This window comes from Pseudorca crassidens, chromosome 1 (assembly GCF_039906515.1).
Source record: "Pseudorca crassidens isolate mPseCra1 chromosome 1, mPseCra1.hap1, whole genome shotgun sequence".
NCBI lineage: Eukaryota > Metazoa > Chordata > Mammalia > Artiodactyla > Delphinidae > Pseudorca > Pseudorca crassidens.
In genome coordinates, this window is record NC_090296.1 from 131,727,600 (window position 1) to 131,750,731 (window position 23,132).

At 45.6% G+C, this 23,132-nt stretch overlaps 1 protein-coding gene across 8 annotated transcripts in view; it reads left to right on the forward strand.

The window, feature by feature from the left end:
* The window catches only part of ADAMTS17 (ADAM metallopeptidase with thrombospondin type 1 motif 17), a 361,254-nt gene that overhangs the window by 87,249 nt on the left and 250,873 nt on the right, over positions 1-23,132 (forward strand). For all 8 annotated transcript variants that reach the window (XM_067755884.1, XM_067755885.1, XM_067755887.1 and 5 more), the window contains 3 exons: positions 164-247; positions 955-1,112; positions 8,567-8,610. In XM_067755884.1, coding sequence (XP_067611985.1) covers positions 164-247; positions 955-1,112; positions 8,567-8,610 — 286 coding nt within the window. The remainder of the gene's footprint in view (positions 1-163; positions 248-954; positions 1,113-8,566; positions 8,611-23,132) is intronic.

The following is a 23,132-nucleotide window of genomic DNA, read 5'->3' on the forward strand; positions in this document are numbered from 1 at the left end:
TGTTGCATTGTTATTAACTCAAGTCCATAGTTTGTGCAGATGTCCTTAGTTTTCACCTACTATCTTTTCTTTGTTCCAGGATCCCATCCAGGATACCGCTGTTGTTGTTGTTTTTATTTTTGTATTTATATCTCTATCTATTTCTTTTTTTCTCTCTTGACAGGTATTCAATATGTTTCAGCACCAGAGCCTTGGAATTAAAGTTAACATTCAAGTTACCAAGCTTGTCCTGCTACGACAGCGTCCTGTAAGTCCCCATCGGCACAGTAATGGAAAATGTAACTGGTCTCCAGGCTTCCTAGTTGCTGTTGAGCGCTGAGGAGGAGTCCAAGTGTTGTATTTTATCCTCCTTCCCTGGCTTTGCAGATGGCAACACTGTGCCCTGGGCCAGGGACCAGGGATGCCTGGTGCGAGGAGGACAGGTGCTGTTACTGGAGGCTTGGTGTGCGGTTAATCTGCTCAGAATCTCAGGGGAACCCTGAGCAGTGGGCCTGTGTGCCTCCCTCCTTCACTCCCGCATGTTTCATGGGTGCAAAGTTGATGGTGAGGTCTTTGGAATCATGGCTATTCTTCTGGAGCTATACCTGAGCTTCAGGCCAAATTTGGGTGCCCTGTAGCATCATTTTCTGGTCTTTTGATTGAGTGCGTTTCCTTATGAAAGTGTTACCTGCAGAGTTAAGCAGTGAACGTGAGAACGTTGGGTGTGCTGTTCAGTTTGCCAAAAAGAAGAAAGCTTTTCTTTAATGACATAGTCTTCATTCGAACTTATAGATAAGGCCCCTGATGGCCTCTCTCTGGGTCTCTGCATCTTCCTACCAGCATTGTGGGCAGGTGACATTGAATGATGCCCCGGCGAGCAACTGTCTCCACCTTAACATCCACACTGTGGTCTGAGCATGAACTCTGGCTTCCCTGGGCATTTGCTTCTGTAACTGCCCCCCTGATTTCTTTTAGGCCAAATTGTCCATTGGGCATCATGGTGAGCGGTCCCTGGAGAGCTTCTGTCACTGGCAGAATGAGGAGTATGGAGGCGCACGGTACCTCGGCAACAATCAGGTTCCAGGAGGCAAGGACGATACGCCCCCCGTGGATGCTGCTGTATTCGTGACCAGGTAAAACTAGACTCTGCCCGGAGCTGCAAAGGAGAAAGGGAGGGCATTTTCCATTGGAGAGGACAGATGGCAATTTGCTAGGAATTCAGGCTTGGAAATCATGAATTTCCTTTGGGTCACATGTCTGAACCTTGGATTCCTCTTCAGTAAGATGGGGATAAATGATAGTCCTACCTCCAAGGTGTGAGGATTAAATGAGCACAGGAAGCACTTCTCACAGTGCCTGGCCCAAAGTAAGGACACAAGTGTTAGCTATTATTATTGCTATTCTTATCATTAATATAAAACTACGGAAATCCTAGTTACCCAAGACTCTTAAAACTTCCAAGAAAACTCATCTACTATCTCTTCCCAGCACCAAATATAATGCTTACTGGAAAGAGCTCATCTGTGTTTAAGGCTGCTTCCAAAGTGGGAGAAGTGAATACCCTGATTTTCCTGTGGAGAGAAGTCCATGCAAGCGTGTGGGTGCTGTGCACAGCCCATCCATGGGCACTCTTGGGACAACAGCAGTGGGCAGGGATGCCTGTGGAATTCACGTAGAGGCTCCATTTGAAGCAAGAAGCTGAGTTTCTTTATAGGCTACAGAGCTGGACTTACTCTTCCTGACTGAGAGGGAAGCCAAGGAGCCCGGCAGTGGACAATAGAAACCAAAGGCAGCTTTCTATGCAGATAGCAGCAATGTTATTTTAGTTTTCTAGGGCTGCAGTAACAAATTACCACAAAATGGGTGGCTTAAACAACAGAAATTTATTTTCTCACAGTTTTGGAGGCCAGGAGTCTGAAATCAAGGTGCGGGCAGGGCCGTGTCTCTCTGAAGGCTCAGGAGGGGAGGATCCTTCCGCCTTCTTCCTAACTTCCGGTGGTTGCTGCAATCCTGGGCATCCCTTGTCTTGTAGATGCATCACTCCAGTCTCCTCCTTCGTCACATGGTGTTCTCCCTGTGCCCACATTTCCTTCTTCGTGTAAGGACACCAGTCGTTGGATTGGGGCCCAGCTTAATCCAGTGTGACCTCATCTTAACTTGATTACATCTGCAGTGACCCTCTTTCCAAATAAGATTACATTCACAGGGACTGGGTGTGGGGTTAGGACTTGAAAGTATCTTTTGGGGGACACAGTTCAACCCATGATAGGTATAGATGTGGCTATTTCATTTTTTCCCTATGTCTCAAATCTCTGTTAGAAAAATGGATTTTCCTTGGTTGTTTTACTTCAAAGATGTAAATAAAATGTGTTATGTGTTCACACCAAAATCCCCTTTTAGAAAATATGTGGAAATGTTTTGTGATAATTTAATCCATTAGGTTAAAATACAAAATTTTATTTTTTTGAATGAATATATCAACTTTGAATTTTAAGATTTTTTTTTTTAATTTATAGAAACTACTTCCAAAATTACATGCTTTCTTTTTCTCCGAGTTCAGAGAAAGGGAACAGTTTACCATGTCTTTAGCTTAAAGATAGCCTGCCCTTCTAAGAAGAGTTAAATCTGGTTTAAGACTTTGGTTTTGAGTCCAGAAGGGCTCTTATTTTGCATCTCTTGGGCCATAAACAACAAGCCCCTGGCCTGATGACATCCTGAAGGTAGCTGGGGATGATCTGTGACCCCAGCTTCAGGCACCCTGTACCAGGCAATGTAGCACCCTAGGGTTCTCCTCTTAAAAAAACCCAGAACATGCACACTGCCACCATCAGACACCAACTAGATGCCTCATCACTCTTGTAGATGATTCATCAATTGCCAACCCTAAAGGGTTAAAATGTGATCTGTAGCTCACTGATCCATTATGAGAACACTTGCTGCTTCTACAGGATGTGATTAAATGTATAATGGAACATTTGAGAAGTCTATTCAATAATTCTGATTGCCAACATTGGCTGGTGGTCTACCAGGAACCAAGGACAAGGCGTGAGCATGACCTTGTACTTGCCTTAGATCTGGGTTTGCCCACCCTGGTGAGTGCTGGGAAGCCCTAGGTACCACCTCTCCCAGCAGCTCTGGCTCCCACACTCACTGGCCAGAGGCTGCCATGGCTCAAGGCACTTTGAAATAGCTTTTGGAGCCTATGGGGCTTTCCATAAAGCACTGAGGATTACAGTATTGGTCTTATGGCTACCACCCTTTGAGAGTGGATTTGATTTGTGGGGCAGGCAGAAGTCCTTGGAAACCATATCTATATGTGACTATAAATTAATGTGATTGATTTTCCAAATGATAATTAAATGAGGACTAAAGACCTTTCCTAGAGAGGAGCTCTAAATAACATCATCTTTGGAATATGCAGCTAAACGTCCAAGGTTATTACTTTGAAAGTGGTTTGTGTAAATACTGTATCAAATGTATAAATTCTGGTGTTTTGTTAAAAATAATAACCTATGGGAATTTTCCCTGTATTGCTTCTTTGCTTTCCTGCTGTTTCCTTTCTTGTCTGGGTAGAGAAAACACTTGCAAGTGATCTTGGTTTGGGAACGACTAACTTTTTTCCAGAGGCAGTAGATGTTACCAAAATTAGTGTAGACAAAACTTCTGGGTTAGCCTTTTTACAAAACGCCATCAGAGAGACTGAAGGCACCCTCAGCCTGAGAATGCTGTCCATTAGGCTTTATATTTTCCTTTCTCTTTTTCCTGTCTCCTAACAGCTTATTTACCATACTGGAAATATTTTTGCATAAAAATGTTCTTTACATCTCACACCCATTAGGATGCCTGAGTTTTTAAAAAAACTCAAACAACAGAAAATAACAAGTGTTGGTGAGGGTGTGGAAACATTGGAACCCTTGTACCCTGTTGGTAGGAATGTAAAATGGTACAGCCACTGTGGAAAACAGTATGCAATTCCTCCAAAAATTAAAAATAGAACTACCATATGATCCAGCAACTCCACTTCTGGGTATATATCCAAAAGGATTTTGAAGAAATTCATACACCTATATTCATAGTAGCATTAGTAATAATAGATAAAATGTGGAAGCAACCCAAGTGTCCATCAGTGGATAAATGAGTAAACGAAATGTGGTGTTTCCATACAAATGGAATATTATTCAGCCTTAAGAAGGAAGGAAATTCTAACACTAGTTACAACGTGGATGAACCTGGAGGACATTTTGCTGAGTGAAATAAACCAGTCATAAAAGGACAAATCCTTTGTGATCCCACTTATATGACATACCTAGAAAGTTAAATTCATTGAGACAGAAATGGTAGTGGCCAGGAGCTGTGGGGAGGAGGGAATAGGGAGCTGTTTAATGGATATAGAATTTCACTTTTGCAAGATGAAAAGAGTTCTGGAGATTAGTTGCACAGCAATGTGAATATACTCAACACTACAGAACTGTGAACTTAATAATGGTTAAGATGGTAAATTTTACGTGTATTTTACCACAATAAAAAACTTTTAAAATGTTCTTTTCTAACTAAGCACATTGAAGGGGGTGGTCCTGATTGCAAGCGGGTGTTTCTGAGTGGGGAGGCTGGGGAGGCAGATGCCTTGTGGCCCGGGAAAGCCAGGTTTCTTCAGATGCAGGCAGAGCCAATGCGAAGGCCTCCATCCCGCTCTGTCACCTGCGGCCAGCCCAGGACCCTGTGTTGTCTCTCTCCATTTCGAGCCATCTTGATCCCTCTCACTTCTGTGGGGAGCTGCTGGACTGAACTGATTGGTGCCGTCTGTCCTCTGGGTCCTCACAGACGTTAAACTCAAGACCTCCCATGAGGATGGGGTGGCAGTGATGGAGTCGGGGCTGGAAGCCAATTTGGCTGAGAAGCAACGTTTAATAATTAGAGGCTGAGAGCTGCAGTTCCTTAGGTTGGGATAATAATGGACTGATGTTTTCACAGGGAAATTGGGTGTGAGGCAGTTGCTGCTCTGGAGAAGCAGTCCTTTCCTCCCAGAGTAATCCAAGCTGAGGGTCTAATTGGAGGCCGCACAGGCCAACGGTGTTTAGGGGCCGGCGTCCTCAGGTCTTGGGACTGGCTGATGTGAGGGTTTCTTCTCTTTTTGTTTTCCTTCCGGGCTGTGGCTGAGCCTGAGAGTGTATCCTCCTGGACGCCCACCAACCATACAGATGGCCAGTTGCCAAGATGTGAGCATGACATCGCGTCCAACAGAAGCTGCTGAGCAGGGAGCGGCGGGAGCTGCATATCCAGCAGCTGCAGCTGTGTGTAGGGCCAGCAAAGACCTCTTAGTAGACTGAGTTTGGGGGCCATATGGGACCCGCACAGACTGGACTTCAGGGGACTTCAACACCTGGCACAGCCTTGCCTTTGGCTCCACATGTCCTCCAGAAAGCCAGGAATTTTACCCCGCAAACCCAGGTCTATTCTCCTGGGAGACACCTGGAGCAACATGCATGGCCAGCCCAGAGTGCGACCACCAGGATGTCCAGCTGTCCCTCCACCTTCCCTTCCCATGTAATTCCACCCAGTCCCAGGGACGGTCCTCCCTCAACCTTTGGCCTTGCTCATGTGACAGCTTGGTGGGTACCTGTGGTGTTACGTTTTTCTGGGTTTCCAAACACAGGGGAGAGACAAGGCCACTGATGAGCTGACAGGGCACATTGAAAGTGATCTGGAAATGTATGCCGGTCGTTTAGTAAAGGAGCCAGTATTCATTAAACCCCAACTGTATGCCAGGCAATAGGTTATCCACAGGACTAGCTATGTAACTTGTGGTTCCCAGTGCAGAATGAAAACTCGGGACACCATGTTAAAAAATTCTTAAGAATTTCAAGATGTTGAGAGCAGAGCGGTAAAGCAGGTTGGGGGATGGGAGGCTTCTGAGTGAGGGGCCTGCGTGATGGCACAGCTCACACATCCACGGAGCCCGCTCTGGCCTGTAGATCTGCGCAGCCTTCCTTCTGTTGAGGAACAAACAGCAGAATGTGAATGTGAACAGACTGAGAGGCTGGAGAGCTGCATTGGTACCTTTTTTTTTGATTCCCCAGTTGACCCCTGCAGCCCCAACATGTGGGTTTGGCATGAGTTTGCAGTGGGAGCCAGGGTACCTGGAGATGAAGGTGACCCTGCAGGCAGAAGGCTTGCTTTTCTTTTTCTGAGAAAGGACCTTGAACAGGCAGGGGAGAGAAGATTCAAATTTTGGCAACCCTTTCAAGCCAGGCCTCTAATTGAGCTTGACTCACATATGGTGAGCCCACCATATGTCCTCCCACTTCCTTAGGAGAAACAGAGGGTGACGCTGCAGCGTCCATCACTTGAGACCACACATTTCCTTCCAGGGAAGCCGGGGGATGAGAGAACACACAATGCCCTGTTAGCCATCTTCCTCCAAGCTGGCCAGAGAGACAGCTAGAAGGAGCTGGGGCCAGTTCCCTCAGCAGCCCTGTTCAGTCTGTTTAGTTCTCTTCTGTGGGACTGATGGCCACACACCCTTTCTCCCTTTGCCCAGGTGAGGCAATGCGATGATGCTTTCAACACTTTTAGTTGCTCAATCTGGGAAACCCTGGAGCAAGATCTCAGGCCAGTCTGGTCTGTGTGTGTGTGTGTGTGTGTGTGTGTGTGTGTGTGTGTGTGTGACACGCCCAAAACATTCCAATGGGAAGGGTGTCAGATCAAGAATGTTGAGTTGGGGTTAGTTAGATACCAGACCAGTGAACATATTTATGTCCCTAATTTTATTTGTTTGTTTTCTTCTCTGCCTGTGTGTCTTCCTTGCCACCCTCTACTGCCTGTTAATTAGTCTTCTGAAAGGTCGTCCTTGACAGAAAAATCAAGGCACGAATCTTCCATTTTCCTATGGCTATTCCATCTCCATTTCTATGGAGGCTCCCTTGATCTTGGAGGGGGTTATGAAAAGCCTGAGGGTCTTGAAGCCTTCCTTTTTCCTTTGTTAAAATTATTTTAAAATCGATTACCAAAATATATACGTTCATTATGAAAAAATTAGAGACGCAGTCAGCAAAACCCATGTGGGCTGCTTAGTTGATTGGCCCAGCTCCTTCTAGCTGTCTCTCTGGCCAGCTTCAGGGCCACCTCTTCAAAGCTGTCACACCCATGCCAGCTGCCCTTTCCTCTGGGCTCACAGGATGTCCAGGGTGCCTGGCAAGACTTCTTGGCCTGAGGCAGTGGCCTGGACCAGGAAATTCTGTACATCAGAACCCCAAGTGGAATCTTTTAAACCTACAGATCTGGCCTCTGCGGGTCTAGTGGGTGGGTAGAGTCTTTGACAACTTTCAGGCCAGCCTGAAGCAGAGCCAGGGCTGGGAACAAGCAGGTTTTGCTCCACTCACATGGACATTCACATAGTGCTGAGAGGCGTTAGACATGGGTTACATTATGGAGGCAAATAGGATAGAATGTGCTGTGGTTTGGAGTGGAGGTAAAAGGAAAGCTGATGATATTACATTACCTTCTTGTCATTGTCCCCAGTGTGAATGGCAGATCAGATCCTTCCGTGAGAATAGATTTTTGACAGAGAGTAGGAGAGGAATTGAGGACACTGAATGCCGAGGTGGGGATGGAGTGTCAGAAAGGGGAAGGTATTATCTCATGAGGGAAGGCGATGTGTGACCCATCCAGGACCTGCCACTTTCACTGACAACTTTGCTTAGTGCCAGCCTGACCCATTTTTCTTCCCAGAGAATTTTTTAAAAGTGAAATGAGAAGAGGTGCCTTCAGAACACACCTTTTCAACCTGAAGCTGCACTGGAGTGTGTTTAGAGAGATGCAGATGAGTGGGTGCTTTCTACCAGTCCCCACGGTATGCCATGAGAAGATGAACTGCTGTTCTCACCCAGTCCTGGGCAAGATACCTCCCCAGCCAGCGCTCTGGTCAGCTCCCAACTAGGGAACTTATGGGCAGAATAGTGGGAATGCTCTGGTTTTGGAAAAGAATGGCCCAGATTCCTCATTTCATACCTCACAGGCCAGAGGAAGGCCATTGTACTTGCAGAACCGAGGCTGGAACAGATTTCGAGCATCTTTGCTGTTTCATTTGTCCACAGCCACACACCTGGGAGATCCTAGGGAGCTTTAAAGAATATAAGTTTTAGAAAAGACTTTTTTGTTGTGTTCTCATGTAAGTGATACATGGTCATTCCAGCATCTAAAACCAGTTGCTGCCCAAGTAGAGTAACTTAGGAAGTCACTATAGTTTGATGATATTCACTAATAATGATCTCTGATACATGACTTGGTAAACATCTTCTGAAACTTTCAGCGTTGGAAGGAGTCCTTCCAGCAACTGAGTGTTATTTATGGAATATTTCAGCTGTGAAAGGAGGATCTTATATGGGGTAACTGGGCCTACCAGTTGGAAATGTGGTTAATCTTGGCAAACGCTGCTAGTTATTTTTCATTATAACAGGTGGCAACTAAAGTGATAACTTTGTTATGGGCAAGATGAGTAATCAAGATTAATTAGACTAATTGACAATGTTTTCTTCTCCCATTCTTGGAGGTACTACACATCTGACTTTCTTTTTTTAAAATTTTTTAGGACAGATTTCTGCGTACACAAAGATGAACCTTGTGACACCGTTGGTAAGTTTAGAGTTAAAATAGTAACTCTATACCCTGTGATAATGTGGACACTTGATAACACAGTCTGAAGGAGCCATCCTCAAACAAACTCTGCCTTTTCTGTTACCTCTTTTTGGTAAATTTGGTTTCTGATTTTATTTTACTTTTCTTCTTTCCTAAAAAGTTTTGTAGTTGCTTATGGCAGAAGGCATCTAGACAAAGGGTTAGTAAGGAAGATATGAAAAGTTCAACCAAAGGAAGGAACCCTCAGGCTGTCCCGAAGTGACTGTAGTTGGGTTGCATTTGTCTCTGAGCCTCTTGATCACCAGTGCAGGAGGGGGACCTCGCTGAATTACACGATTGTCATGAGACATAAGCTTCACCAAGTGTCATAAGAGGAGAAGTGTGACTGCAGGGTTGTGGGACTAGTGTCCTTCCACAGCCTTGGCATCAGGCTCATCGCTTTCTGGTCAAACGGAAGTGATGCTGACACGTAGTGCTGGCAAACACAGTTTCCCTCTCCCCCTGCCCTTCTACCTACACCTCCTCCCCCACCTTCCCCTTCACTTGCCATTTCCTTTCTCTCCTATCTTCAGTTATATCTGGCTTGCTCTTGAGCTCTAATAGGTTTCAAATTGGAACCAGTCTTTGAGTGTAGGAATAGAGCACTTGGTTAACAGAAACCAATTTTGTCTGCTATAGCACAAACCTCTATTCACTAAGAGGTTGATATATTGCACCACCAAAAGCAAGGTTTGGAATTGAATGTGCTTAGAATTGTAGGAAAATTGAAGGAAAACAGTATAGGATTGAATATATATTATTGTGGAATTCAAACGTTAAAAACCTGTGCTTCCCGTGGAGTACTGGCAGCGGGTAATCCCAGGCCTTCTCTCTGGCTCTGCCAGGTACAAGCTGGGTGACGTTCAGTAAATCTCCATAATCCATAAAATGGTCACTGTGGACTAGGTGACTTACAAGGTCTTTCCAAATCTAGTAGAATGATAGCTAGCATTTATGTCCCATTTTAGAGTTTCAAAATGATTTTTTATACTATACTTTGGCAATCCTCTAGACAAATCTGAGAACTAGGTGTTAAAAACCAAGTAACCAATCTGTGCTTCGTTATTTGGGGGCTGTCTCCATAACAGAATTACTAGGCAAATGCAATGTGAAGTAAGCTTTGATAGAGGGTTAGCTGATGCCTGAGTCTAGTTGGGGCTGTAGAGGACTGGTATATGTCCATATCTGTCCACTGCCATGGCTGCCAAGGCTGGTGCTATCCAGAGGACTGGCTACTTCTTCCCAGTGTTCACAGCTCAGCTCTGACGCCTCCACACTTCACCCAGGAGGGGCTTCTGCTCCCTGCCCCTCCTCTCCCTATGCTTGCCCCTGCGGAGACATGAATCCGTCGTACTGCCCTTGTCTGCACATCTTCCTTGGAAGACTGTGCTACACAGAGCAGAGTCCGGCTTTAACCCATGTGTCATATCCTTCAGCGCCTGGCACAGGGCTGGAGAGGCTGAGTCGCCACTGTTGATCCAATGAAGGAATAAACGAATGAATGCAGATGAAGGAACTGCAGTATTTTTGAGTAGTGTGCATCTAATGACCTGGTTTTCTTTCATGTGATTTAGAGCCAGCTTTAATTTTCTTTTGAATATGTAACTTTCATATCTGTGCAGACAGCTAGCTCTCTCAAGGATCCTTCCCTCCTCTAAACCACATCACCACACTACTTGTATTCGTCTGCTAGTGTGGCTATAACAAATACCACAGACTGGGAGGCTTAAACAACAGAAATTTATTGTCTCACAGTTCTGAGGGCTTGTTCAAAATTAAAGTGTCAGCAGGGTTGATTTCTCCTGAAGCCTTTCGCCTTGGCTTGTAGATGGCCGTCTTCTCCCTGTGTCCTCACATGGTCTTCCTTCTATGTATGCCTGTGTCCTAATCTCCTCTTTTTATAAGGATACCACTTATATTGGATCAGAACCCCTCTCTTATGACCTCATTTAATCTTAATTACCTCTTCAAAGTCCCCATCTCCAAATACATTCACACTACGGGTTATGGCTTCAACTTACGGTTTTTTGGGGAAAACAATCACAAAACCTACATGGTGTTTTGTTAGTACACATTTGTCTTAATGTGTCATAATTTACTTGTACATATTATCAAGTCAGTAAGAATAATGGGTAACTTGATAAAAATAATTTAAAAACTGGGCTTATGGCAATCTTATAGCAGTCTCATCCAATTTATTTCTGTATTTTTTTACCTTTATATTTTGAAATAATTATAGAATTTCTTAAAGTTGTCAAAATAGTACAGAGAAGTCTCATACCAATCATCCAGCTTCTATGGTAACATCTTATGTAACTATAGTGGATTTCCGAAACCAGGAAATTGATTGGCACCATGCAGTCAACTAAACTACAGATCTTACTCAGGTTTCACTGGTTTTGCATGCACTTATTTTTGGTTATGTTTTTACCTATTGTTCCATGACATTTTATCACATGTGTGAATTTGTCCATCCACCTTAACAATCAGGAACAAAACTGTTCCATCCCCTCCAAGCAGCTCCCTCGGGCTGGCCTTATAGAATCACCCTCTCCTTCCCTCCCTTTCCCTAACCTTGGTTACTACTTATCTGTAATCCATCATTGTAATTTTGTCATTCCAGCATCCAATTTATTTTTGTATTTTGATTCCACAGAATGGAAAAATAATCTGAATCACATAAATATGTGGTTGCCAATGCTAAGAGATTTTGAACAGCTGCCTTCAAATCTCAGGATCCAACTCTAGCAGGAAGGGCTGTGCCCTGAGTTTTTTAGAAAATGAGATAATCTGGTACCTTGAGAAACTGGGAAAACTTGGGGGTTATCAACATCTTATGTTTGGTATATAATAGTGTTTTTTGTTTGCTTTGTTGTTTTAATTAGAATAAAACTTACAGATAGTAAAGAGTACAAATCTTGATGGATTTTAAAAATTTATGCCTATACTTGTTTTTTAGTTTATCTCTTATTTATTGAAATAGTTTTAAAGGAGTGTTTTGAATTCTGTTTTAATCTATTTTTTTAAATTGTGGTAAAATATATATAACATAAAATTTACCATCCTAATCATTTTTTTAGTGGACAGTTCAGTGGCATTAAGTACACCCACATTGTTGTATAATCATATGCCTGTATTCTCAGACAACTACTCAGATTAAGATATGGAATGTTCTCAGCCCCAAGAAGGTTCCCTCATGCCTCCTCCAAGTCCCCCAGAGATATGCCCCCAAAGGTAACCTACTGTTGTAAATGTTTTAATCACTGTTTTTATAATAGTTTAATTTTAAAAAGTAGTTTAAAGTAAATTTCAAAGTTAAATTTGAATGATTCATTTGAAGAATCTCTGAGGTAGTGGGTGAAGTTTGGGGTTCCATGAATAATATGGATACTTCCCCTCTACACTGCCCAGTCTGCATTAGCCCAGCTCATCAGACAGGATTCCTGACTGTGGAAACAAGCAAAAAGGGCGTGGATCCGAAGGGGGACTGCCCCTGAGGCTGGAGGACCAGGTTGGAACACAGCTAGCGCCCAAGGGAGCCCTGGAGCGGGGGAAGGCTGCGGACCCCAGGCAGTGGTCTGCATCAGGGCTGAGAGGAATGGCGCTGTCTGCCCCACAGCCACCGTGTCACCGGCTCCCCGTTACGAGTCTTGCTCTCAGTCACGTGGCTGCCTCTTTCTACCCCCACCTGCGTGGGGGTGAGGGTGGCTCTGGCCCTTTGGGCTTCCACAGGGAGGCAGTGGCATCTCCCACAACGAGTGCATGCAAGGTGGGCCTGTAGAGGGGGTGCTTTACAGAGGAAGGATGAAGCTGGACAGCTCAGAATGACAATATCCACTACATCCCTGATCTTTTTGTAAAGATTGAAACCCGAGACACTGACACATCCTCTGTGCACTTGACAGGGGTCCTGCTGACACAGGTGATGGGGCTTCCCTGGCCCTGATTCTAAGGTGGTCCTGACTCCTGTGGGAGAGAGGCCTCACCAAGCTCCTCCACACTGGCTGGCGGCTTGACTGAGCAGACAAGTGGACACACTTTTAAATAGTCACACCAGACAGACCCTCCCTTCCTCTTGGGCCACTATGGAAGGGGAAGGGGTGACGCTTAGAGGTCTTGCTCATCTCCACCTTGGGGGAAGACACGCACAAGGAGAACTTAAGGCAATTCTTAAGGCAGCAGGATCTGGGAAAACAGCATTCTTCCCTAACAGAAGCAGCTGCCCTCTTACTGTGGTTCCCACTGTGCACATTTCAGACTTGCCTTTGCGGAGTGTGGGCTTTTCCTCTGTTGAATTGCTTCATCCTGTGTGATCTGCTTTCCTGCCACCATCCTAACGAGGAAGCCTCCTACATGAGAAAAGGGTGCCCGACTTCCGGGATCGTGGAGGCTGGAGACCTCTGGAGGCTTTTGCTGGCCCTTTGCCCTCCTCCTCCCACACCCCGGGGCCTCTCTGAGGTGCCGGCCTGAGCAGCCATGTCTAACCACAGCCTGGCTGACCAGACACGTCTTAGTTACGGTCAGGGGGTGTGGTGCGTTTGTCCAGCTCCTACCCTCGGCTGCAGGCTGAGTTATGGTGATTTTTTTTTGACAGCCTAATTCAGGCTTTATGAATTTAGTTTTAATTATCGGGATTTATCGTTTTCCTTACTTGGTCTCATAATAGTTTTTAATTACTGGAAAAGCCTTCCTTTTCCTCCCCCAGGAGAGGGATGTGATGGTCCTACACAAAGGAAAATGGATATATTCCACAGCCTTGTGAAATGTGTCACACAGAAGGCCAGGGAGAGGCTGTCAAGGGGGGTCCAAGCCCGGTTGGTGTCCTGGGGCCCTGCTGCTCTGACATGAGGGTCCCTTTCCACAGCTGTCCCTGAAATTGGTTGGAAGGACCTTTCCTTGCATGGCCCACAGCACTGGAGCTGAGCTCCCTGAGAGGTCTGGCCGGGCCGGGGGGCACTTCATAAATGTGGCTATCGACCTCCATGCAGCAGGTCCATCTGTGAGGGACGAAGGGAGCATCACTGACAGGATGAGTGTGTCCAGGAATGAAGCATCTCCTTCAGAAGTCTGTTTCAGGCCAGCCCTCCATGAGGCCATGGATGTAAAATGTGCTGGGGAGCCAGTGAGAGGCGAGGGAGGCTGGGGCTACAGTGTTGCAATGCTGCCTCGGCTGGGTTTTTATTCACTGAATGTGTCATAATTTAGGGCTCAGACAAGAAAGTAAGGCCAAGTTTTATGTATAAAAACAAACATCAGGGCTTCCCTGGTGGTGCAGTGGTTGAGAGTCTGCCTGCCAATGCAGGGGACATGGGTTCGTGCCCCGGTCCGGGAAGATCCCACATGTCGCGGAGCGGCTAGGCCCGTGAGCCATGGCCGCTGAGCCTGCGCGTCCGGAGCCTGTGCTCCACAACAGGAGAGGCCACAACAGTGAGAGGCTCGCATACTGCAAAAAAAAAACCCATCAAAATGTATCTGTCTGGCTGTACATTATCCCCTTTACAGTGGTCACCCTGGGCGGCCATTTGCTTGTTCCAATCCCAGTGCTGTGGCCAGAAAGTGTGGACACCCCCTTGTGGATTTCCTTCAGAGTGAGCATTCATCTTCTATATTTTCATGGTGTTGGTCAGTCTTCATTCTTCGAGAGTGGTTTTGAATTGTGGAGGTGTCAAATGTTCTATTCGCTGAATGAGGCTGAAAAATATTGTTTGAGGTAAAAATACAAGTTTTATTAGTCAGCTTCGGGTTTCTTTGTTTCTGAGGGCTTTCCTATATGTTCGTTTTACTTTACTTGTTATTCCTTGGGACCTTACAGGAGTCACGGTTCACTTTTGCTTCAAGATTGTTAGAAGTTGTTTCAGATGATTGCCTTCAGGGGAAGCTGCCCCATTGAATGAACAAGTCCTGAGGGGTCCATCTCCTTACCTCATACCCATCTCATGTTGGGCACGGTGCACCCTGCTTCAGTTTCAGGCTTATCCACACCATGTCTTTTGTGTCTACTCTGAGAAGCTTACAAAGGAGAAGGCTTAACATTCAGTGACATATTAGTTGTCCCAAATCAGACAACCTGAGGTCTTCAGCAAATTCATCTATTTGTCAGAAGTTATATTGGTATTTATAATAATGCTCTAGACCATTCTGTGATTTTTGAGAGGTTTTATGAACAATTTTAATTTTGGGAATAAAATATGCATGCACCTAGCAATCAGGGGTTCAGACTGTTTGGGCAAGTGCTGCTGCCTTCCTCATCATACAATAAAAAAAATAGGTCATTCCCTTAAGAGAGTCAGGAAATAGAGTTACTGTGAAAGCTAAAAAGTATATACAGTCTTTCCTCGGTATCTGTGGGATTGTTTCCAGGACCCCCGTGGGTACCAAAATCCGCGGATGCTCAAGTCCCTTATATAAAGTGGCCTAGTACACTCAGCCCTGTGTATCCTCAGGTTCTGCATCTGCAGAGTCAATCAACTGTGGATGGAAGGGCTGAGTGTACTTGAGTAAACTAACTTTTTCTCTCACTGTTAGGCCTTAAACGTAGGTAAAGAGTATTTAATGAAAAATGCCAATTAAGTCCTGTCTGGATGTTGGAGATGGTCTTTTAAAAGACCCTTTGTAGGAGCTGCTGTTGCCTGAGGGAAAAAAAGTGAGGGCAAGAAAGGGGTGGCCACGTGGAGTTTCCTCCTGGTCACCCTGTATGGCTGTTCTATGGTTTGGCTTGAAGATAGTGACCGTGGTGAATAAAAATGTGAGTGTGTATGTGTATGCACATTACATATGTACATATACACATGCTTAGGTGCATGTCTGCACATGGAAGTGTGTGGTGTTTACAGTCTCTGTACCTTAAAGTCTGGAGGGCTTTCTTTGTTCCTGTAAGTTCCCCAGAAGGGAGCCCTCCGGAGAAGGGACAACACAACAAGAACCAGGGCAGGATATCTGTTTGGGGCTCAGCAGAAAGTCCATACTGAAACCAGTGGCCCCAGGGGACCAAGTTCAACTTTTCTTCTTCCTCATGCCAGGGTCATGACTAAGGTTACATAATGGCTGAAGTACGTTTAAAAATGGTGAAAATATGCGGGTATGTTTTTGCGTGGGATACCTTTGTTCTGGCACTACATGGGAGACCACAGAACACTTGGTGATCCTTGAATGCCTTTTGAGATGGAGAGCAAGAGAGCTGAGCAAGAAGGAACTGACCTCTGCAGGGTTTCCAGCTATGGCCCTTCAGATGTAGGCTGTAGAGCCCCCTCCTACCTTCAGGTCGGCAAGTGGGTGGCTTGTGGGAGAGTTTCCTTCTGGAGGCCGCTGGGTTGCACCATTGTGGGTTCTGTGCTTGGGTTGCCAACGGAGGCAACTCTGAAGCAGATGCCCTTCCAGTTAGGTGGTCCCTAACCTGCGGGAGATGTCAGTGACATCGGTATCGGGCCACAGACCACCGCCCTCTCGTTTAGCGCAGGCCTCGGCATGACATCAGCAGAAGGACTGTGTCTCTGTTGTTCCCTGATGCTTCCACCCTCATGGCCCAAGAGCACTTTATCATTAGCATGGAGAGAAGTGGGAGCCTCTCTGCCTTGCCGGACAGCTCTTACTCATGTGATGCTGAGGCAATTTGCTAGAAACACAAAACCCCTCCCGACCTGGGGGAAATGTGGGGGAGTAGAGTCACAAATGGGAAACCAGACCTTTCTGAGATGCCTTCTATGTAATTGTGAGTCCCAAAGCCCTCTGGAGCCTTTGGGCAGCCTCTCGCTGAGATCAGGAGGAGTGGGCAGGAGAAGTGAGGGGCCAGGCTCCTCTGCAGTGGGTGCTGCCCTGGCTGGCAAGGGCCCTGAGCCAGAGAAGTGCCCCCACCATGGCTTCCTTTCCAGTGGCCCTCAGGGTGGTTCCCGTTCACCACCTGCAGCCCCTCCTCTGCACAGTGAACGCTGAATCTCCTTGGGCTGTGGCTTGGCTCAGGCCAGGAGTCTGAGCATTGTCTCTGTGGGGAGACCGGGGTTCAGATCCTGCTACCACCACTGTCCTGTGTGAGTCCCCTGATATCTCTGGCTCTGTTTTCTCCTCTGTAAAATGGGGATAATGATACCCAGAGTTATTGTGAAGGTTAAATGAGATGATCAATTGCATCCCTTAGGATGGATATTGTCAACAATAACAACAAAAAGCTTGCAGAAAATAACAAGTATTGGTGAGGATGTGAAGAGACGGGAACACTTGTATACTGCTGGTGGGAATGTAAAATGGTGCACCCACTATGGAAAAGAGTACGGTGAGTCCTCAAGAAATAAGATCCAGGAATTCCACTTCTAGGTATCTACCCCAACAAAACGGAACTTGAACAGATATTTGTACACCTGTGTTCATAACAGCATTATTCACAATAGCCAAAAGGTGGAAGCAACCCAAGTGTCCTTTTATATATACACAGAATAATATTCAGCCTTAAAAAAGAAAGGAATTCTGAGATATGGGTAAAACTTGAAGATGTTATGCTAAATGAAATAAGCCAGTCACAAAAAGACAAGTACTGTGTAATTCCACCTAAAGTCCCTGAGGAGTCAAATTCATAGAGACAGAAAATAGATTAGTGGATGCCAGGGGCTGGAGGGGAGGAATAATGAAGAGTTAGTGTTTAATGGATACAGAGGTTCAGTTTGGGAAGATGAAAAAGCTCTGAAGGTGGATGGTGGTGATGGTTGCACAACAATGTGAACGTATTTAATGCCGTTAAACTGTACACTTAAAAATGGTTAAAATGGTAAATTGTATGTTGTATATACTTTACCACGATTTTTTTTTAAATGCTATGACCAAGGAAGCAAAGTAATTACTTTTATTCAATAGTACTTCTTCTCAAAGATTTCTTCCAAGAAAAATGGTGAAGATGAGAGAAAAAGTACAATTTCCAGAGAAGGGGGTCCTCTTGCTTCCCTCCCTGGGAGGCCGGGTGGCAGTGAGGTGCTGCAAGAGCTGCAGGGCCCTGGAGTGGTGTGGGGGGCAGAGCAGGAAAGGAGGGAGGAAAGGAAGGCTGGGAGAGGGCGAGTCTCTGGGTGTGGAGAGAGAGTGAGGAGAGAAGAGGGCATATGAAGAAATGTTGCTGGTGGGTTGAATTAGACGGCCCTTTCTGATGTTCTCAGAGAGATGCAAGTAGGGATTAGGAGGCCCTTTTTGGTTGTTAGGCTGTGCTTCTTTGGCTTAGATTCCAGAGCCAGATTGGACCTTGCAGGCACTGAGACTTAGTGAAGTTACTGCTGATATTTTTGGACCTTGGGCCATTCTCATCTACGTCTGGCATTAAAATCATCACTTTAGAGTCAAGCCAAGAGTTCACTTTCCCAATGACTGCTCAGTTGTTGCACTCATGGTATACAGAGCTAGGGTTGGTCACACTCAAGTCATGTGGTGCTCAGAAGTAACCACAGGGACACAACGTGTGTGACCCTCTGGAGGTAGAAATGCAATTTAGGGGAGAATGTTTGCTGCTTGCATACTTCAAGCAGTTCACTGGGATTCTGTGGTGTCTGTGAGCTCATTAAATTGAAGAACCCCCAGCTCTCCCATGTGAAGGTTGTTTCTGAGTTTTTAACCTCAGTTTCTACAAATATGCAGCTTAAGAGACAGGAGTGCTTTAGGAAGGAGAGAGGAGGTATGTCAGACCAATCTATTGGTCTGTTCTGTTGCACAGAGACCAGATATTGGCCTGGCTGTTATTTTGGGTTTGGGTTCCAAATGCCTTTGGAATTATTGGCATAGACAACTTGGATGAGAAGTTACTGACAAGTACTGTTGTGGGGGAAGTACAGGAAAGGGCTGAGTCATGGTCAGGAAGGGGCTGAGTCATGGTGAGGAAGTGCTGAGTTCATCAGGAAGGGCTGAGTCATGGTGAGGAAGTGCTTAGTTCATCAGGAAGGGCTGAGTCATGGTTAGGAGAGCACTGAGTCATGGTCAGGAAGGGGCTGAGTCATGGTGAGGAAGTGCTGAGTTCATCAGGAAGGGCTGAGTCATGGTGAGGAAGTGCTGAGTTCATCAGGAAGGGCTGAGTCATGGTTAGGAGAGCACTGAGTCATGGTGAGGAAGGGATAAGTCATGGTCAGGATGGGGCTTAGTGATGGTGAGGAAGGGCTTAGTGATGGTGAGGAAGGGCTGAGTCATGGTGAGGAAGGGCTGAGTCATGGTGAACAAGGGCTGAATCATGGTAAGGAGAACACTGAGTCATGGTCAGGAAGGGCTGAGTTATGGTGAGGAGAACACTACGTCATGGACAGGAAGGGCTGAGCTGTGTTTAGCACATGTTGCTGACACAGTCCAGGGTGTTATGGAAAGACTGCTAACTGATACCCACGCCTATTTTTTTTCTTCCTGGATGATTAAATTTCCCTACCGTCCTGGCATTAGGTGTGGCAAAAGTGACTGCTTTGTCCACTGGAATGGGAATAGAAGTGATGTGCACTATTTCCAGGCCTGGCCCCTACAAACCTCCTGTGAAATGGTGCTTGAGGCTCTTCCTCTATTGGTTGACTGGCTAAGGCCCGACCAGGAGCCAGCATCCTCAGGCCCTGAAACATTGGATGTTATGTGAGTGAGAAATAAAGCGTCTGAAGACACTGAGATTTGAAGTTTTGTTTGCGACAGCACTTACCTCCAATATCAGAAACGCCGAAGGCTGAGTTGAATATAAGACCCTACCCTTGAGGTACTTTAAGGTCTCAAGGCAGCGAAGACTTCATCTCTGCGGGGACTGAGAGGACGGCAGCACCATCTCCACGTTCAGGCTGAAAGAACAGCTTTGGCAGGTGACCCACGGGGCCTGGTGGAACAAGGAGCAGGGCCCAGAATCTTGTTAAGTTTCTAGTGAAGAATTAAAAAGCAGTCTTGGACTTGGAGGGGAGGAAAACTCAACTCTTATTTTCTTCTACCCATCTTATGTACATTAGCTATCTATTTTACATTTAGTAGTGTATATAGGTCCATGCTACTCTCTCACTTTGTCACAGCCTACCCTTCCCCTCCCCATATCCTCAAGTCCATTCTCTAGTAGGTCTGTGTCTTTATTCCCTTCTTACTCCTAGGTTCTTCATGACCTTTTTTTTTTTTACTTAGATTCCATATATATGTGTTGGCATAGGGTATTTGTTTTTCTCTTTTGGACTTACTTCACTCTGTATGACAGACTCTAGGTCCATCCACCTCACTACAAATAACTCAATTTCATTTCTTTTTATGGCTGAGTAATATTCCATTGTATATATGTGCCACATCTTCTTTATCCATTCATCCTATGATGGGCACTTAGGTTGCTTCCATCTCCTGGCTATTGTAAATAGAGCTGCAATGAACATTTTGGTACATGACTCTTTTTGAATTATGGTTTTCTCAGGGTATATGCACAGTAGTGGGATTGCTGGGTCATATGGTAGTTCTATTTGTAGTTTTTTAGGGAACCTTCATACTGTTCTCCATAGTGGCTGTATCAATTAAGATTCCCACCAGCAGTGCAAGAGTGTTCCCTTTTCTCCACACCCTCCCCAGCATTTATTGTTTCTAGATTTTTTGATGATGGCCATTCTGACTGGTGTGAGATGATATCTCATTGTAGTTTTGATTTGCATTTCTCTGATGATTAATGATGTTGAGCATTCTTTCATCTGTTTGTTGGCAATCTGTATGTCTTCTTTGGAGAAATGTCTATTTAGGTCTTCTGCCCATTTTTGGATTGGGTTTTTTGTTTTTTTGTTATTGAGCTGCATGAGCTGCTTGTAAATTTTGGAGATTAATCCTTTGTCAGTTGCTTCATTTGCAAATATTACCTCCCATTCTGAGGGTTGTCTTTTGGTCTTGTTTATGGTTTCCTTTGCTGTGCAAAAGCTTTTAAGTTTCATTAGGTCCCATTTGTTTATTTTTGTTTTTATTTCCATTTCTCTAGGAGTTGGGTCAAAAAGGATCTTGCTGTGATTTATGTCATAGAGTGTTCTGCCTACGTTTTCCTCTAAGAGTTTGATAGTTTCAGGCCTTACATTTAGGTTTTTAATCCATTTTGAGCTTATTTTTGTGTATGATGTTAGGGAGTGATCTAATCTCATACTTTTACATGTACCTGTCCAGTTTTCCTAGCACCACTTACTGAAGAGGCTGCCTTTTCTCCACTGTATATTTTTGCCTCCTTTATCAAAGATAAGGTGACCATATGTGCGTGGGTTTATCTCTGGGCTTTCTATCCTGTTTCATTGATCTATATGTCTGTTTTTGTGCCAGTACCATACTGTCTTGATTACTGTAGCTTTGTAGTATAGTCTGAAGTCAGGGAGCCTGATTCCTCCAGCTCCATTTTTCATTCTCAAGATTGCTTTGGCTATTCGAGGTCTTTTGTGTTTCCATACAAATTGTGAAATTTTTTGAAAAAGAACAGTAAATTTTAAAGAAGTAAATGGACAAAGGAAAAGGACTTTGAGTTTCTCGGGTGGCAAATTGTAAGAAAGTATATATGTGGGAGACCTAATGATACATAAGGACTGTGTAAAGCAAGGTTTGTTAGAGTCCTCTGGTGCCATCTCTCGGCTGATAAGGGTCTAGGGTTATCTCCAGTGATTAACTTCTGTAGAGAGGGCATGGGGGGACACCTTTACAAACTTATGACCTGCTTTTAGGCAGATGAGGGGAGGGCAGAGAGCTTTTTTGTACCTGTATATTCTCAATTGTCTCCAGCTCAAAATAATCCTTATGCCAAAGTGGCACATTTTGAGGTGGCATGTTCTGCGACCCTTCAGACTTCTCTGGAATCTTGAGGGAAATTCCTTCCATTATTGAAGATATTTAGGACTGAGGAGGGAAAAGAGTCCCAAAGATTGCCGCTCCTTGAGAATAGTGCTGAGGATGGGGAACTCACAGGTACTGCACAGCTCTGCTGCACAGATGTGGTCTAGATATGGACCAGCAGCTTCTTAGCCTTGATCAGGGGCCCAGCGCCAGTCCTGGGTATGAGGTGGAGCCCAGAGCCCCTCATGTGTCTCCCAGGCAGCGGGTAGGCACATGAGGAGTTCTGTAACAACTGGACCACCCACCCTCAGCATTTTCTTGACCCCAGTGTGAGGGGAGCAGGCTCACTGATGATCCTGGATGGCCTTGAACTTTGGTGTTGGGCATGCTCTGGTTTTGCTGTGATTGAGCACTAGAGAGATGCCCAGTGTCAGCTTTAGCCTGGAGACCACCCCCTCCGTCATTGGCCAGAAGGGGGCGATCCTGAGGGTGGGGCTCATTTCACCAGAGGGTTTACTGCTTCCCTGCTGGAAGGTTGTAAGGCTCTGATGGGATTCACGTTTGACTTCTTGTCAAGTCAACTACACGAAGGCGATGTGTCCTTGTCCACCCTCTTCCTAGCTGCATCAGCCTTTTCTCTCTGCAGTGCCCTGGCCCTCACTTCCATAGCACTAAGCAGGCCAAGGAACCTGATAGCTTGGTAGATGTCCACGGGTGGCCAAGGGGCCAGCTTCTGTGGTTTTGGAGCACTTCTCCAGGCTCCCTTCTTCAGCGCTTGGGAGGCCCCCTTCTCCACTCACTTGCACAAGGGGTGGCCTCTTCTTGCTTCTCTGCCTCCTTACATCTTCTGTTGGTCAAGGGCATCATTTTCCTCAGCTCGGGCTGCTATAAGGAAATACCACAGATGGGAAGCTTCAACAACAGACATTTATTTCTCACAGTTCTGGAGGCTGGAAGTCCCAGATCAAGGTGCCAGTCAACTCAGTGTCTGGTGAGGACCCTCTTCCTGGCGTGCAGACGACTGCTCTGTCCTTGTGGTGGAGGGCAAGTGAGCTCTGGTCTCTCTTCCTTTTCTTTTAAGGATGACTGTTGTGTCCTCATGTGGGGCCTCACCCCATGATGCATCTAAATCAGATTACCTCCCTAATACTATCACATTTGGGGTTTAGGGCTTTAACAAATGAATTTGGGGGACACAAACATGCAGTCCACAGCAGGTGTCAATGCAGTGTAACATCTCACAGGCCTGGGGGTGGTGCCAAGATCCAGGCCTTCTTAGAACTTAGCCTCAGAAAGTTGAAGAGCTTTGCTTCCAGCAGAGCCTTCTGCTGTGCCCTCCACCTTCCCTGCTTGATGGACGGTACCAGTGCCGCTCTTTGTCCTGTCATCCTGGGTGGTGATGGAGGTGATGCTGAGAGCAGCTCCCATTTGTTGAGAACTCCTGTGTCAGATACTTCATGTTTTTAATTCATGTAATCCTCACATTTCTATTAGGAAGTGCTGCTGTAATCCCCACTTCACATGCAGGGAAGCTGAGGTACAGAGAGGTAAATAACTTGCCTGAAGCCACATAGCTTGTAAGAGGTAGAGCCAGCATTTGACCCAGGACAGTTCAGTTTCAGTCTTTTGTTTTCTTACCTGTACTTCTCTCCTAACTATATCTTGCCTTTCAATAACGTTCTAAGAGAGCTATTATTCCTGTTAGCAGATGGGAAACTGAGTCTCCAAAA